Source organism: Anguilla rostrata, chromosome 1, assembly GCF_018555375.3.
Source record: "Anguilla rostrata isolate EN2019 chromosome 1, ASM1855537v3, whole genome shotgun sequence".
Taxonomy (NCBI): Eukaryota; Metazoa; Chordata; class Actinopteri; order Anguilliformes; family Anguillidae; genus Anguilla; species Anguilla rostrata.
In genome coordinates, this window is record NC_057933.1 from 32,019,750 (window position 1) to 32,035,412 (window position 15,663).

At 42.6% G+C, this 15,663-nt stretch overlaps 1 protein-coding gene across 2 annotated transcripts in view; it reads right to left on the reverse strand.

Annotated features, from left to right (window-relative positions):
• Positions 1-15,663, reverse strand: part of si:ch73-242m19.1 (uncharacterized) — a 90,894-nt gene that overhangs the window by 22,419 nt on the left and 52,812 nt on the right. For both annotated transcript variants that reach the window (XR_010329947.1, XM_064335063.1), the window contains exons 28-35: positions 10,512-10,688; positions 10,118-10,235; positions 4,728-4,896; positions 3,758-3,896; positions 3,147-3,294; positions 2,860-2,955; positions 819-977; positions 38-261 (exon numbers count right to left, since the gene is read on the reverse strand). Coding sequence is in view for 1 of the 2 variants with exons in the window: in XM_064335063.1 (XP_064191133.1) it covers positions 38-261; positions 819-977; positions 2,860-2,955; positions 3,147-3,294; positions 3,758-3,896; positions 4,728-4,896; positions 10,118-10,235; positions 10,512-10,688 (1,230 nt within the window). In the remaining variant the exon portion in view is untranslated. The remainder of the gene's footprint in view (positions 1-37; positions 262-818; positions 978-2,859; positions 2,956-3,146; positions 3,295-3,757; positions 3,897-4,727; positions 4,897-10,117; positions 10,236-10,511; positions 10,689-15,663) is intronic.

Below are 15,663 nucleotides of genomic sequence, written 5' to 3' on the forward strand. Positions count from 1 at the left end.
CCTCTGTGTCAAAATGTTAGTTTGAGGGACCTCTGACCTGTAGAGCGTGGAGAAACGCTTGTAAAGCGCGGGTGTGTTGATCTGCTCCACACCAAGCTGTCGCTGCCCCCAGCTCTCCTTGAACACCTCCAGCTGCTTCCAGAGCACCAGGAATGACCTCAGTGCTGAGTAAACCTGTAAGGGGTTCCGGTGGGGAGCAGAGGTACATTCCGCCACCTTCAAGCTTCCGTCCCCTTCCGTCTCAGAGCAGCCCCCGACCTCCTGTTACACACGCAGCCCTGTCATCATCACCCAGCCTTAGACCGCACATGAATAACGCCTGCATGCTATGGGAACTTGGAAAAGAGTAACAACACTGAGGACAATCTCTTTCTGTTGTCCCTTGATGCTGAAATTGAACAAAGATGTTCTCCTTAAGGACCGAGATTAAGGCCTTAGTGGTTAAAAACCTGGGATTCAGACTCTAAATTCCAAGTGGACACTGCTGTTGTATCCTTAGGTAAGGTACTCGTCCACAATCATTGCAGAAAATAAACCACTGTATATAGGGAGAGTGTGTAAAAAATAATGTGTACATCACTTTGCAAAAGAGTGTCCATTAAGATATAAAACAAGAAAGACAACTTCTTGATGGTAGTAAGTTAAAAAAAAGTCACCCCGAAAGCATATTTCCGAGTCACACTTAATGCATAATGCTAAGGTATTTTACTTATTTTTCTGTAATGATATTGACAAATGCTACACCAATGCTTACAGTGCATTTATTTTGATTCATTAACAGAAAAGACACTGGCCGTTACAGTTTAGTTTTGCAGTACCTCCTCGCCTTGCTTGGCGGTGCTGTCGTCACTGGAACACAGCCGGAAAGGAACGGCATCCCGATTGCAGCTCAGCACATCCTCCATTAGAAGGTGCACCGCCAGAATCTCACCACTCGCCGCCAACCTGCTGCGGTCACTGAGGCCACTGAAACACAGCTGCAGACAGAGGGCAGCGGAGAGAAAGGTGCAGAGCAGGGGTCCGCAACCCACAGGCTCAGCTGGTTCTTTATTTTCTCTTTAAAACCACCAGAATTTAGACCAAAGAAACCAAGTGAGGTTGATTAACTTCAATCAATGGCTTTAATTTGTAAATTAAGTGCTTTGTTGCAATAAAAACCAGCAGACTCTGGATCTCCATGGTTTGTCAGGCATGGTGTAGAGGGCTTACAACAGGAGGCTCTGGGCACAACATGGCCAGCATGGTGAGGGTACACAAATGCTGATGAACATACAGCTGTTTTTATCCTTGTTTGGGGCTGCTTTATAAATTTAAAAAAATCAGTACATTTGCAATGACCATTTCTTATGCATAAGCAAATTTTATGGTTTTTCTATGAAAGGTTTTTGGAAACAGACCTTAAAAATATTTAGCTGGAGCATACCAAGTACAATTCAAATCAGCAAGCTGAAACTATGCCGATTTATAAATGCTTGATGCATTAAACAATATACTAATCACAACCCTGATCAATGACTCTTCACATATGCCACGTTTCCACCCAAAGTAGCCAGAACGTTTAGTCCCAGGAACTACTTTTCAAGGAACTAAAAGGTTCCTTCAGCCCATTGTTGTCTGCGTTTCCACCGCGGTCTAAAGATCCGCGAAGATTAGGCAAATTAGTCCACTGACGTATGAAAAAGCCACGTCGTCGTCGGTCTGTCTGTCGTATGATTTATTCTGTAACCCCATACTACCACTGAAGTAGCCTACATTATTTTCTAATAACCGGGACAGCCCTGAGGGGTTTATTCCACTTATACAACGGGCTACCAACAATGACTATATATGGTCACTTTAGTATTTATTGATTTTTTTTATCGACTTAATCACCTGAAATTGAAATATTCTTCCGCGGCCGCTTGGGCATATTTTACCATTGTCAAGCAAAACTCTCCATATAGGCTAATCGCAAAATGACAAGAATAAATGAAAACTCGGACTTGTGTGAAAATTTAAATTAGCAGTGGTACAGCCACCGTTTGCTTTCCTTCAAAGTTACTGCTAACTGAGCAGCGAAGTGTGCCCTCCAGATGCGAACCATGCACCATATATTAGTCCATAGTCTTCCTGGTCTTTTTGTGGAATTGAAGAATCGCAGAGTAAAATTATGGCAGTCTGAAAGAGCAAAAGGGATGATTACTAGAATTAACCTGCTATTTTACCCTGACAAAAAGTGCTGAAGGTGATTTCCAGTTTGCTTTTACTGTATCACCAATGTAAATTACGCAGAACTACCGCATACCTCACATAACTGTATCAAATGTTTTGAGTCAATTATAACAGGCTAACAAAGAAAATCCGGAAGAAAATATTCAGCAACCGAATTAAACCGTTTGAATGTTTTGGTACGTAATATGCTGTCCCAGCACGAATGCTTAGCATTTTATAAAACGAATACTAAAGCAAGAAAAGAACAGAAGAGCACACATCTTATAATTCCAAGACGTTGGCAGGTTATAACCAAAAGTAGGCTACTGCGCCGCATAGCATACAAGTTTGAATTCCAGTTATTATGAAAATCGGTTTGCAGCTGCAGATTTTTAAAAATGGCGGTTGAAATAAAATACTGCGAGTAGTCGACCAATCAGAAATATTCAGGGCTTGCACCCCACCCCAAAAGTTCCGGTACTTTTGGAAAGTACTACCCCCCGAGCAGGGACTTTTTTGGGGGTAAAATAAAGTCCCCGGAACTTGGTCCCTGCGGTGGAAACGCACTAAGTTCCTCAAAAGGTTCCTAGTTCCTGGGGAAAGTTCCTGCGGTGGAAACGTGGCTATATATAGAAAATTCTGATTGTTAGAACTGGGTAAGAGCATTACCTGCATGCAGTACTCAATGGGCAGGATATTACAGATGGTCAGAGGGAATGCACCATAGAGTGCGAGGAAACATCTCCATGGAAACAGTTTCTGGGTCTGCCCCCAGGAAACACAGAAATTCACATGACTGATCTGGGCATTTGGGCTCCATTTACTTAGAGTCTGATTAGTCTGTCCTTAATTGAAACTCCCCCAGCTAGTTAGGAAACAGCTGCACTGACCTAGGGCCCATTTTCTCTTACTTGACTCCCCCTTGGTTAACTGATATGAAATGTAAATGTGCTTACCTGTGGGCAGTGTAGCTGCAAGGGCTGAGGCAGGGGAAGCTGGGAGTCATACACACTTCTGCTGTGACTCAGCATAGGGAGGGCATGCCCCATGTTGTCGCTCACTGTCTGATAGGCCGCACAGTCGCCTTTGGAGAGGAACATCTCCCTGGGGTTGAAGAAGAGGGAAAACAATAGCATGGAAAAAATAGTGTGAAAAAATAGTGTGGGACGGAGTGTAGCACAGTGGGTAAGGAACTAGACTTGTAACTGAAAGGTTGCAGGTTCGATTCCCGGGTAAGGACACTGCCGTTGTACCCTTGAGCAAGGTACTTAACCTGCATTGCTTCAGCATATATCCAGCTGTATAAATGGATACAATGTAAAAATGCTTTGTAAAAGTTGTGTAAGTCGCTCTGGATAAGAGCGTCTGCTAAATGCCTGTAATGTAATGTAAAATCACTGATTTATGTTTGTTCACTTGAAGACATCCTGATATCTGACAGGTCATCTGACATTGTACGGTTCTGAATGGTTTCTGAGTCTATCAGCTAAGCTCCAGTTTTGCTGTCTACAGCACTGCTCTCACCCTCCCCACCCCCACCCCCTTCAAAAGACTCCATCAGTCCTACCTGATTTGATGGCGCACAGCTGCATCAAACTGTAGGAACAGCACCTCCCTGCGCAGCTGGAGCAGACGGCACACAGCCTCGGTACTACTGGGGTCATCAAGGCTATCAATCTGCTTCTGGATGTCAGAGAGCTCTGCTCCTAAACACCACAATAGTCAGTAAAGCACAGCATAGTGACATAATACAGAGTGATAATAATAAACCTTGAAACAAAAAACATAACTTCTAATCAGTTTGACAGGCACTAATACTATTACAGGCCTCTAATTACACGGTGGCCGTACTTCAAAATAAGTCCTTGCTTTGATTGCCTTATAATCTATATCCTCCCAGCAGAAAAAGCTAAAGTATTTCTTTTTTTTACACATTTTTTTACACTTGGATGATGCAGTGAAAATACTTTCAAAATTATTATATATTTTATTTTTAATGAATTTCCCTTGTAGTGTAGGTTTCAGCACAGTACAATATACAGTTATTAAGATTAAGAACAGAAAATCCTGTCCCCTACAGAGGACAAAAATGAACTGCCAGGTCTTGCCAGGGAGATATGTCTGTGGTGCCCTCTGGAGGAGAAGGGCTTAGTATCACAAATAGCAGTCAAGATATACTACTTTAAAGATATAATTCCATCCTATACTGCCACTTTTTCTGTTTATTGAGGGAGTGACAGCATTTTTTGGTGCCACTGGCCATAAAGTTTATTTTATGGTACAAATAAACATTCTTAGTATGTCCTTTTTTGTATTCTCTTGTGAGTTTTGTATGATTAGGAAAGTGCTTTTGCAGTGTGCTTTCTGGCCTTGGTTCCCTCATTTTTAACTTTATTTTTAGGCTTACATCCTTCTGATTTGGCCTTGGTGCCCTGTGAAATTTTGGCTATGCCAAAGTCAAAGTGATGCATTGCTATAACAATGATAAAATTTGAGGTCTGTTTAAGACACCACAACAACTCTATGCAGATGAATACCGATGCTTTCTGCGGCCTCTCGGTCTGCACTCAGCCGAAGTCTTGTTCTGGATATGGAGGGGGTGGCGGTGGGCTGATCCCCCAGGCGGGAGAAGATGACCAGGTAATAGATGACATCATGAAGCGAAGACACTATCTCCAGGGTGTGATGGAGGGCTCTGTGACATGCCTATAACACACAAGGGCTTCAGAATCTGTGTACTTCCAAATCGGACAATGCTATGCAGGCAATTCTAATTCAATGCCTAATGCCAAGAAGTTTGATTGTTTCAGGTCAATAAGTCACAGCCATTTTCATGCGGGAACCCCAATGCTGATTTGTGTAGGCATCTGTGTTTCACCTCCAAAACATGTGAGGTCACTGGCTGCTTCTTTTAACACTGCAGACAACAGCTAAGCTTGCATAGAGTGGATTCGGAGGAAGACCTTTCACATGTAACTTTAAGATACAGTTCATGGGTGCCCGACTGACCAGCACGAGTAGCTGGAGAGTGATGAAACATGGACCCCTAACCAACTGAACCCTCCCATACCCTGGGTAATGCAGTCACCTAATGTACATCACACTGGGGAGCTACCAGCCACTGTTGACACTGGCACAGTTAAATCCAAGATTGTGGGGTCATCCTTGCACCACAGTGTGGTGCCATAACCTAATGGGGCCATTCAGCAGCTGATTTAATTTATTTAACAATAAACCACAAAGAAGATAACTGACATGGGTCCTTATCATAAAATTTAGTTCAGTTTCAAGTTGAGACATGTCAGATTATTAAATGGCAAAACCTGTGCATGACACTAATATTCAGATGCTGGCGATGCTCTTCCCAGGTTGTACTATAGATACAACAACATCATCCAAGTAGGTATCACAAACATGCAAGCCCGTCAACACCTGATTAATCAACCTTTGAAAGGTAGCGGGAGCATTTCCATTCCAAATGACATGACTATTTACAGGAACAGACCATCATTTATAACAAAAGCAGATTTACACTACATGGCCAATAGTATGTGGACACCTGACATCCAACATCTCATCCAAAATGATGTGCATTAATATGAAGTTAGTACACCCTTTGCTGCTATAACAACCTCCACTCCGGGAGCAGGGATTTATTTCCATTCAGCCAGAAGAGCTTTTGTGAGGTGGGAACTGATTGGGCAATTAAGCCTGGCTCGCAGTTGGCTTTCCAGATGATCCCAAAGGTGTTGGGGGGGGACTGAGGTCAGGGCTCTATGCAGGCCAGTCAAGTTCTTCCACACCGTTCTCGACAAAATCATTTCCATATGGACCTAGGTGTGCGCTGGGGGCACTGTCTTGCTGAAACAGGAAAGGGTCTTCCCCAAACTGTTGAGGAAGCACAGAATCGTCTAGAATGTGATTGTATGCTGTAGCATTAAGATTCACCTTCACAGGAAGTAAGGGGCCTAGCCCAAACCATGAAAAACAGCCCCAGACCAAGGGGTGTCAAAATACTTTTGGTCATATAATGTATCTTTTGCAAGATCTGTCAGAGGGACCCGCCTGTAGCCCTTTACTGACATACTCAGCTGGACTGATACGATCAATACAGTTGTCTATCCTCGAAAAACGATAGCAGTCTCCCCTTGTTATGGCGTTAACCTTCCTGTAGTCAGTGCAAAATCTATCTCATAAAAAACACGTTTTCAACGTACAAAAATGCCAAGTTACTCACACATACAAAACATACACCGTCTATAACTCATTCATTCAGACTGCCAAAATCCAGGCCTGCCATTAAAAGTATTCATATCAAAATGATGCCAAGTTACGGTACTACAAACAAATATAGGCTATCTTGCCTCACCAAAATTAAATAAGAGGTATTCCAAAGCAATGCTACCCAATATTTCCTCAATTCTTTCAAGTCACTTGGCCCTGTGTGTATAAGCATGCAGTACATGGACAGGCCAAACATATGTGTGGATGGCTTTCTCAAAGTCAAGATTGATTGAATAGGCATCTATATGTCCAATTTGTATTGGTATGTATGTATTCCGCTGCCCAGCCTTTCTGTTGCGTGAATGATTGTATGTTTCTTGGTATAAATGTCTGTTCGTAAATGTGAATGTAACATGCTGCGAGGGAAATGTCCCCATGGGGATAAAGAAGTTCTCTATGTATGTATGTACAATATGTATTTTACATGCAGTATTTATTGTACGTAGCAAATATACAATCACTTGTACATTTACTGAAGTTCAGTTCAGAAGCAAGTGCCTTCCTCCCGTATGACTGCAAAATTCCTTGCAAAATCTTGCAGTGCACAATTTGAATGTGCTGAATTTGAAAGACTGATACTGTAGCCAATCGATTGTCTGATTGCAATTTATTGAGCCTCCTGGTTTGTAGGAACCTACTGCGTGATCTGAATTTGGTGATTAAAAAGAATGATACATGTTGTATCAGATAGACTTATTGACTGCACCCCAGAAGCATGTCAATAATTCTGGGAAATATTTTTTTTGGTGCAATTATTGGGGGACACAAGTTGAACGGTTTCCAATATTAGGAGGGACATGTCCCCCCTGTCCCCCTGCTTCCTACACCCCTGGATTTACCAGTACTTTGTCATGTGCTAAATCATTCCCAAGTATGAAGGTAACACCCACAACTGGGAGATTAGGCTGAACACCAACTTTGATGAAAACTGACACCAGATCTGATGACAAGTTAACCCTACAACGTGGTACATTCACAGAACCCATCTGACACCCCCGAACCAAGACACTAGTCCCAGTAAAGGACTCTTCAGAGAGGGGCAAAACCCCTTCCACTGGGCAGCACCAGTGTCACCACCCTGACTGAGACAAAGAAATGGAACCTTTCATTACAAATCATGCACATTCCTTTGGTACTGGTCTTGTCATCCCCACATCTAGCCCCTTGTACAGTGAATGTTTCCACCCTTGTGGCTGTGTATTCACTAGAAATGGAGCATTGCGTAGTTCTGGCAGGCCATGAGAGTCAAGCCGCTTCCGGCGAATCAGCTGATGTCTCAGCTGAGTGATGTTCACCTATCACAGTACATTCACATAACAGGGCGGTCTACTTAAACAGCCTCCCTCTACTCATTCGGCTGCTCCTCCTGCATGCAAGCTTGCTGCACGTTGCTTTGTAAATCCCCTCCACCACCCCAGCTCCATCCCTATGTGTTAAGAATTTGCATTGCTGCTGGATCTGTTCTGTGTGTACCCCTCTATGGGGGTTTGGCTGCGGGCCTCCGGGCATTATCCACGCTGGCTACGCGGTTGGCGGGAGAGCTTCCAGAACAGTGCCATACCTCCAAAAATAAATATATTGCCTTTATTGTCAATAAAGATCTTACTTTGATCACAGGTCCTGACTGAACCACTCCTTTGGAACACTTTACATTTTTTCTTTGTAATGACCAACACTCAGACATCTGGTCCTTCTTTTTACAATAGAAGAAAACCAAAGACTGTCTCTTACTCCTGAAGCATTCTCAGTACAAACAGGTACATCTGTCTTTCCCTTATTACCTATATGAAATGAAGACCTGCCCTTATCCTGGCTAGATTAACTTTTAATCATGGCTTTGAAGTCATACTTTGCATTATCACATGCTTTTTTCTCAGCAACATTCCCTTTTTGCACCAGTACATATCCATCGACCATTACTGCTGCCTAACTGACCTTTAAAATCCTCCACAAGAATCATATTTCTCAACTTTTTAAAAATCTGAATTAATTTCCTATAAGCCACACCATATATCAAAGAGTATCTCATTTTCGTTAGCAAAGTTTTTTATTTTCTAGCTCCATGCTATGCTCCAATTTCTGTGTCTCTGACTCCTAATTTTCAAGCCTCACCCTTTCCAGTTCCAGTTTCTAGAGTTCAATTTCCTTTTTCCTCATGTCCTTTTTCTCATTAAACTGCAAATTAATTTCTTTCTCTGCTAATGCTATCTCCAGTTGTAGGTTAAGATGTTCCAGGGTAGTACCTTCTTCCATACTTGCTGTTTCCTCAGTCTAAGTATTCAAATCAATTATGGCTTGCAATAAAACAGATTTTTATTTCCTTTCGGATACCCAGACGATTTATCCTTATATCATAATGGTCCACAATACCGATGAGTTGCGCTTTCATGCACTCATTAAATTAATTAAAATGTTGGATTAACAATGAATTCTTCCAAAACAAAAGCCATATTTCCAACTACAACCAGCTAAACAAAATTCAGTATGCAGAGAAATCCTGACAATCGTAAAAAAAAATTTTTTAAATACATGCGACCAATGACTTACAATCATTCTTTAATCACCACAAACGAAAACAAGGACAGTCGCGGGCAAGTCCCCAATTATATGTTAGGACCTGAGCTAAACTATTGGGAACCACAAGCGATACCAAGAGGTCCACTTAGTTCCTACAGCCAACGTACATTAAATGAGTAAGTTTTATCCCAAGGCTACTCATTTGAATGGAGATGCATACCCACATCATGCAGAGGAAATCTTCAAAGTTCAGCTAGGCTATACCAAAAGCTGTAAATCAGTCCATTAGTTGTGGAAAAATGTCATCAGTCAGGGGAAAAGGACAGAAAAACATAACCAAAAGTGCACAGAAAACAAAAGAAAGAGAACGGCTGGCTGGCCCAAAATAGAAAAACAGAAACACGGAGAAGTCAAGCCAATCTACAATAGGCTGTTGGACCCACTACCCAGCATTAAAATAACAAAACAGAAACACTTCAAAGAAACCCGCAAACAAACTGGCAACACCACCTACTCAAATATTTTAGCACAAAACTTATATTATATTTTCTAGGCTATTTACAATATGTACAGAGAGTTTTCAGACATGAGTAAGCATACAAAAAGCAGACGCAGAATAGCCAACCTCTCTCCAGGGCAAACTATGTAATTTCCAAAAATGATTCAAGTAATGCACCACTCACACACTTGATCGCTCACCTGACATTATGCCATCAATATTTTTTGCACATGTTGGGACACCCAACACTTACCCTAGTACTTATTTAACTATTTATGTGCAAGTTAAAACTTACAGAAATTAACACAGTTTTAATGTGAACATCTGCCATTTCTTCAGACAAGAAGCTGCTGTGTATCCATGGTCCTCAATAATTGGACTGAATTTGATACTGCTGTCAATCATTGTCTGTTCTTAAGTACTGGAAATCAACATAGATGGAGTGGTGCAATCAGGGCTTGACAGATGGCTTGATAAAAAGGTAATCAACCTCTTGTAGGCAGAGCACTGAAGTATGTGTGAGAAAACAAGCAGAAGAAACTACTACTCATAGAACATGGTATCTCCCCGTATCTTTGGACCCTTAACTGAGTGAGCCATCAGTTTGGACAGTAGTTCCTGTCTCACCATCTCTTCCAGGGACCGGAACATGACTAGGACCTCAGAGAAATGAGGGATGAACCACAGGTTGAGTACGGTCCTGCCGTCTGTCGAGAGGACCCGTCTGGGCCTTGGTTGGAAACTCCTGCACAACAGAGAAAGATAGCAATGCTTAACAATACAGTGTCCAAGTGTGTGTGTGTGTTTTCATCATTGCATATGAAAATGTTTGTGTACACAAGTGTTCTTCTGATAAGGATCCTCCTTTGACTTAGCCTCCAGCTGTGTGAAGTAATGCAGTGCTGTTTAGCTCGACACAAACAAGAAACAATGCATCTGTGCAACAGTAACACACTGCCAACAGTGGAAGACTCTATGCACAAAACAGCACAGTATTAATTCATAACAACTGTGTTCTCACCTGGGGTCAGCCTGAAGGCCAAGTTCCGAGTCACGGGCAGCCTTCTGTTCGTATGCCTGACCCAGCATGAAGTGAGAGTGCTGGATGGCAGGCAGATCTTCCAGCAAAGTAGTCAGGCTGTGGTACAGCCCCACAATCTCAGCCCTCATGCAGCAATGAGACATGTGGGTGCTCATCCTGGGGCACAAGCAAATTTTATCTAACATCAAGTTCAAGCACTTTTTAAGGACTTCCATCTTTGAATCCTATTTAAAATAAATTTTGTTTTGGCTCCTTTATCTCCCAAGTTTGGAATTCAGAATACTGGAATACCCTATGGTTCAGGTAAGATATAAACCGCAACATGCTAAGCATATACAATAATTTTTACCATGCTTATTGGTTGACAGCTGAGCATTATATTTATGGATAAACATGGTAATCTCAGTACTTTGCCTCAGAACAAGTCTAAATCACACGCAAAATTGTCGGTTTTAAAATCCTGAAATAAAAGAAAACCTAACCATAGCAACAGGTTATAACAGTTGATTCACAAAACCAATAGCTGAGGTGTAATATGCAGATAAAAAGTTTTTATCCAGTGAATATCTTAGTTGCAACACATTACATCCAGCTAAGCATTTCTGTGGTCAGCATTATGTTTGAATAAGGAGACAGAAAGCTGTTTACAGGCTACTCAGTCCTGCTTTTGTTTTTGTAACCCAATCCAATGTATTTCACAACCCAATGCCCGTAAAGTAGATGCTATGTGATTTGTGGCATTCAGAAATCACTAACAATGTCAGACATTACCGATAATGCTCAGCACATAAGATTAATGTTGTGCAGAGTTTGTTTGATCTGTGGGGTCAATGTTCTCTGACCCATTCAAGTACTTTAATGCTAGGAGGACGCATCCTCTTCCTTTTACTGTACTTCTCCTGTGTTTTCTGCTGGCAGCTGTCTACTGCTGTTTGGACCAAGAGTGCTGCACTAAGGGATGAAGTCTGTGCAGGGGCAGCTCCAGCTCATGTCTAAGCATCAGCTTGGCAGGAGAGACTCCAGTGGTGGTGTGGTAAGCAGCCCTGTAATACAACAGGGTCTTAGAAAGGGCCTCTGTGAAGGAAAATCCCTGGGTTAGGTGAGCTCTGAGTCCATTTTTCAAGGTTTGATTTGATGGGTTTCGAGTTTTTCTCCTCTGGAAATAGTTAGGCCCAGATTTAGTGTAATGGGTGAAGCCTGGTCATTGAGGCCTGAGTTGCAAATTGTATTTTCCAGAGGTCAGGGGCAGACCTCTGCCCTCTCTGAGTGGATATCGAGGTGCCATACAAAACACTAATGGCATAGGTTGTTTATGTACAAAACGGGAACAAAGAGATAGGCTGTCGCAGATAGGATGAACATGTGTACCCAGTTAAGGCCCCAGAGGGTATTTAAACTAGGCTAGAAGACCAGTGCGGGGAAGGTTGCTGTACAGCAAATGTGTGTTGTGTTCAGTGATCTTTCCACTGGCCAGTGAGATTACAATAAACTTTTACTTTCTCCAGGAATTTGTTTGTTGTCTTGGTGAGTTCCTGCATTGTCCTGACCTAGACTCCACAGAAGAAGTTTAGTCCTAACAGATTAAACCTCCCCACACCACCATTAGATTGGGGATGATTGTGCTGTCCTGATATGCTTTATCCCCTTACTCAGAAATGAACATGACACAAACTGGGGGCCGTTGTCTGTGGTCAGTGACTGCAGCAAGCCCCATCGCAAGAAAAGCATCTCCAGGAAGTTGATGATGGACTCTGATGTAACTGAGCCCATTGGAGTGACCTCCAGCCACTTCAAATGCAGGTCATGTGCCACCACTAAGAAGCGCTGATGGTGTGGTACATCATGAAGCTCACCGCAGATGTCAAGCTGAATGTGTTCCCATGACTGAGAGGGCCAGGTCAGTGGCTGTAGTGATGGTGGGGGTGGCTGACCAGTCTTACCATTCACATGGCATCGCACACAGTCACGTACCAGGTGTTTGATATCCCTATCGATCCCATGGCACACAGTCACGTACCAGGTTTTTGATATACATATTAATCCCAGGCCACCATACAAGATCCCTGCATCGCTGCTTCAGCTTGACCACACCAAGGTGGCCCTTGTGAGCCATAGCCAATACTTGACCCCTGAGACTGGAGGGTATGACAGTGCAGTTTCCACAAGCTAGGCGCTTGTGGTTCCAATATGACAGTTCATGTTTGACCATGGCATATGGTTGGATGTCAGTTGGCACCTGTGCTGGTCAGCCATTGGCAATGTAATCCTGTATGGCTGTGAATAAGGGGTCTTTAGCGCATTCCTCAGTGAGCTCATGGAGTGACACAGTATCATAAAGTGGAGAGAACAGAAGCTGGATAAGGTCCTCTTTCATGTTGACCTGACAGCAGGTGGGGTCTTCAAGCATAGAGCAAGATAACAGATCAGCCACTACATTGTCCTTTTCTGGTGAACTGTGAAATTATGTGAAATTATACTGCTGGAGGCAGTCAGCCCAGTGGTATATGTGGAGAAGCTTATGACCCAGAGGTAGACATCAGTGCTGTCAGTGCTCGGCATTCAGTTCTTAGCATAAAACATGTCCGTAAAGGTAAATATGCCAACAATCACAGACCCAGCCAATGCCTCTCTCTTGCCAGTCTCAGTTCAGTGTGGCTCATTGCCGTTGAGGCTAAAGCCACCAATCACTCAACCCCATCTTGCTGTTGGGAGAGCACAGCACCAATGGCTGTGACTAAGGCATCACAGGAGTTGCGCAATCAAGATTGAAAGGGGTCAGGATGGACTGACGGGTGAACAGCTCCTTGAGAGAGCAGATGGCTTCAGAAAACTCAGGGGTCCAGGTCCATGATGCCCCCTTCTTTAGCAACTGATAGAGAGGGTGGGTGATAGCTGAATATTGTGGCCGAAAACAGATGTAGTGGGGTGTCATTCTCAGAAATGACACTAGGAAGATGAGAATGGTTCTGGGACTTGGTGGAAAGCCTCTATATTTGATTGTAGGGGAGACAGACCCTTGGCTGAGACTTGGCAACTAACAAAATCTATCTCTGGCACAGCTAAAAGGCATTTCTTCGTGTTTAAGTGTGAGGTTGTTTTGACTAAGGGCCGTGAATGTGGCCTGCAAGCAGATGTTATTGAAAGCAGCATCAAGAGCATGAACAGCATCATCCAAATACAATGCGACAGCAGGGACCCCTGCCAAGCTAGACATGATTTTTTGGAAACAGCTTAGAGCTTTATAACGTACAACCTCTATGTGTGTCACAAATGAAGTCAGGTCCCTGCTGTAAAGGTGGAGGTGAACCTGAAGATAGCGCTGGTGGACTTTGAGTTTTGAGAACATAGTTGTTCCGTGAAAGTGCGTTATCGGCTCCTCCACTGTTGGCAGGGGGTAGTGGTCCAGTATGACAGCCTTGTTGACTGCCCTTAGGCCAAACCATGAAAAACAGCCCCAGACCAATGGGTGTCCAGATATCTTTGGTCATATAGTGATATATACACACACATCATTGTGCAAATTAATTGAATCACCAGCCGATTAATTTCTCTCGTTTGATGAGTTTCTATGTCCACCATTTGTTCTTATATTTTTCTGAAACCTTGTAAATCTCTCCAAAATGAAGTTCTTCTGCTTAGTTTTCATTCTCTGGTCATTCATTTCCAGTGAGTTCTGTTAAATTTGCCTTCAGGTGGATGGATTATGCTATATTGCATCATCCTGCACTTGAACTGGTACTTCTCTCTAGGGTTTTCGTCATACTTGTTCCTGGTTATGGTTATACACTTTGTTGTACGTCACTCTGGATAAGTGCGTCTGCCAAATGCCTGTAATGTAATGTAATGTAATCCTATTGTGGCATAGAAAAAAAGAATAAGTGTGAAATGTAGGAATCATCAAACCATTCAGTGACCCTTCGTGCCCTGTAGTTGGGGGCAGTGTCAAAAGCAAAGCCTGAATAAATGAGTGAATAAACTTAACTAATGCAGATGCTTCCATTCAGGTTTACTACATGATACAATTAAGCAATTAACATCCTATCCTGCTCTGTGGCATGTATAAAAATGCTGAGCAGACCCAGTTGTCCCATTTTTATAGCATTAAAGAAAGAAAGCCATAAGTCATTGACCTTAGGGCGACATAGCTCAGGAGGTAAGACCAATTGTCTGGCAGTCGGAGGGTTGCCGGTTCAAACCCCGCCCTGGGCGTGTCGAAGTGTCCTTGAGCAAGACACCTAACCCCTAACTGCTCTGGCAAATGAGAGGCATCAATTGTAAAGCGCTTTGGATAAAAGCGCTATATAAATGCAGTCCATTTACCATTTACCTTGAGCCACCAATCACTAAAATGTTGAAATATGATTTATCATTTGTTTCTATTTAATACTGCTAGGATAAGACACCCTCAAGACTGTTTTTTCTGCCAAGTTAACTTTGTAGGAACAAAACAGAAACCATGGCATATAGACTCATCAACATAAATATTAACATAGTTTACAAAACAATGGCATCACAAATAATTGGCTATTGGCTATTCTCGGATCACAGTGATAGTTTCACTAATTCCTGGAATACTCTACAGGATTTTTCATCAAGCTCTTGCAGTTTTCAAGGTCTTTCGAAAATCCTAAGAAAGTCCCCAGTCTTTGTGTGATTACTGCACACACCCGCCTCCAACAGTAGTTTAACGTGAGATGGTCAGAGACTTAATCACAGCCCTCCTAATCCAGCCATAAGCTAGCCTGTGACTCTTCTGAGAAATTTTTGTCTCAAGTCTTTAAGCATGGCTCGTGCAGTGTGTGACCCCTGTGCCCATAGCCTCAGATCACACATGTAGTGTAAGCGTTCTTAGGGTGGAAATACCAGCAATTTTTTAATAAGAGATGGTCATTAAATGTCAGATGTTCTGTTGTTAGATTTTGTTAGGATTTTGAAAGTCATGTAGTGTACACAAGGCATAACTGGACCTTAGTTAAGCTGTTCCAAGATAGCTGTTAGTTTCAGTGACCAGACAACTGTGACCAGAAATGTGGATTTAAGTGTAAAATATAACTATATTTTAGCAGCCACACCTGCAGGGGTCTAACAGGCTAATGTGATTCCTTATGCATGTGATTATAAAAAGGTAAAG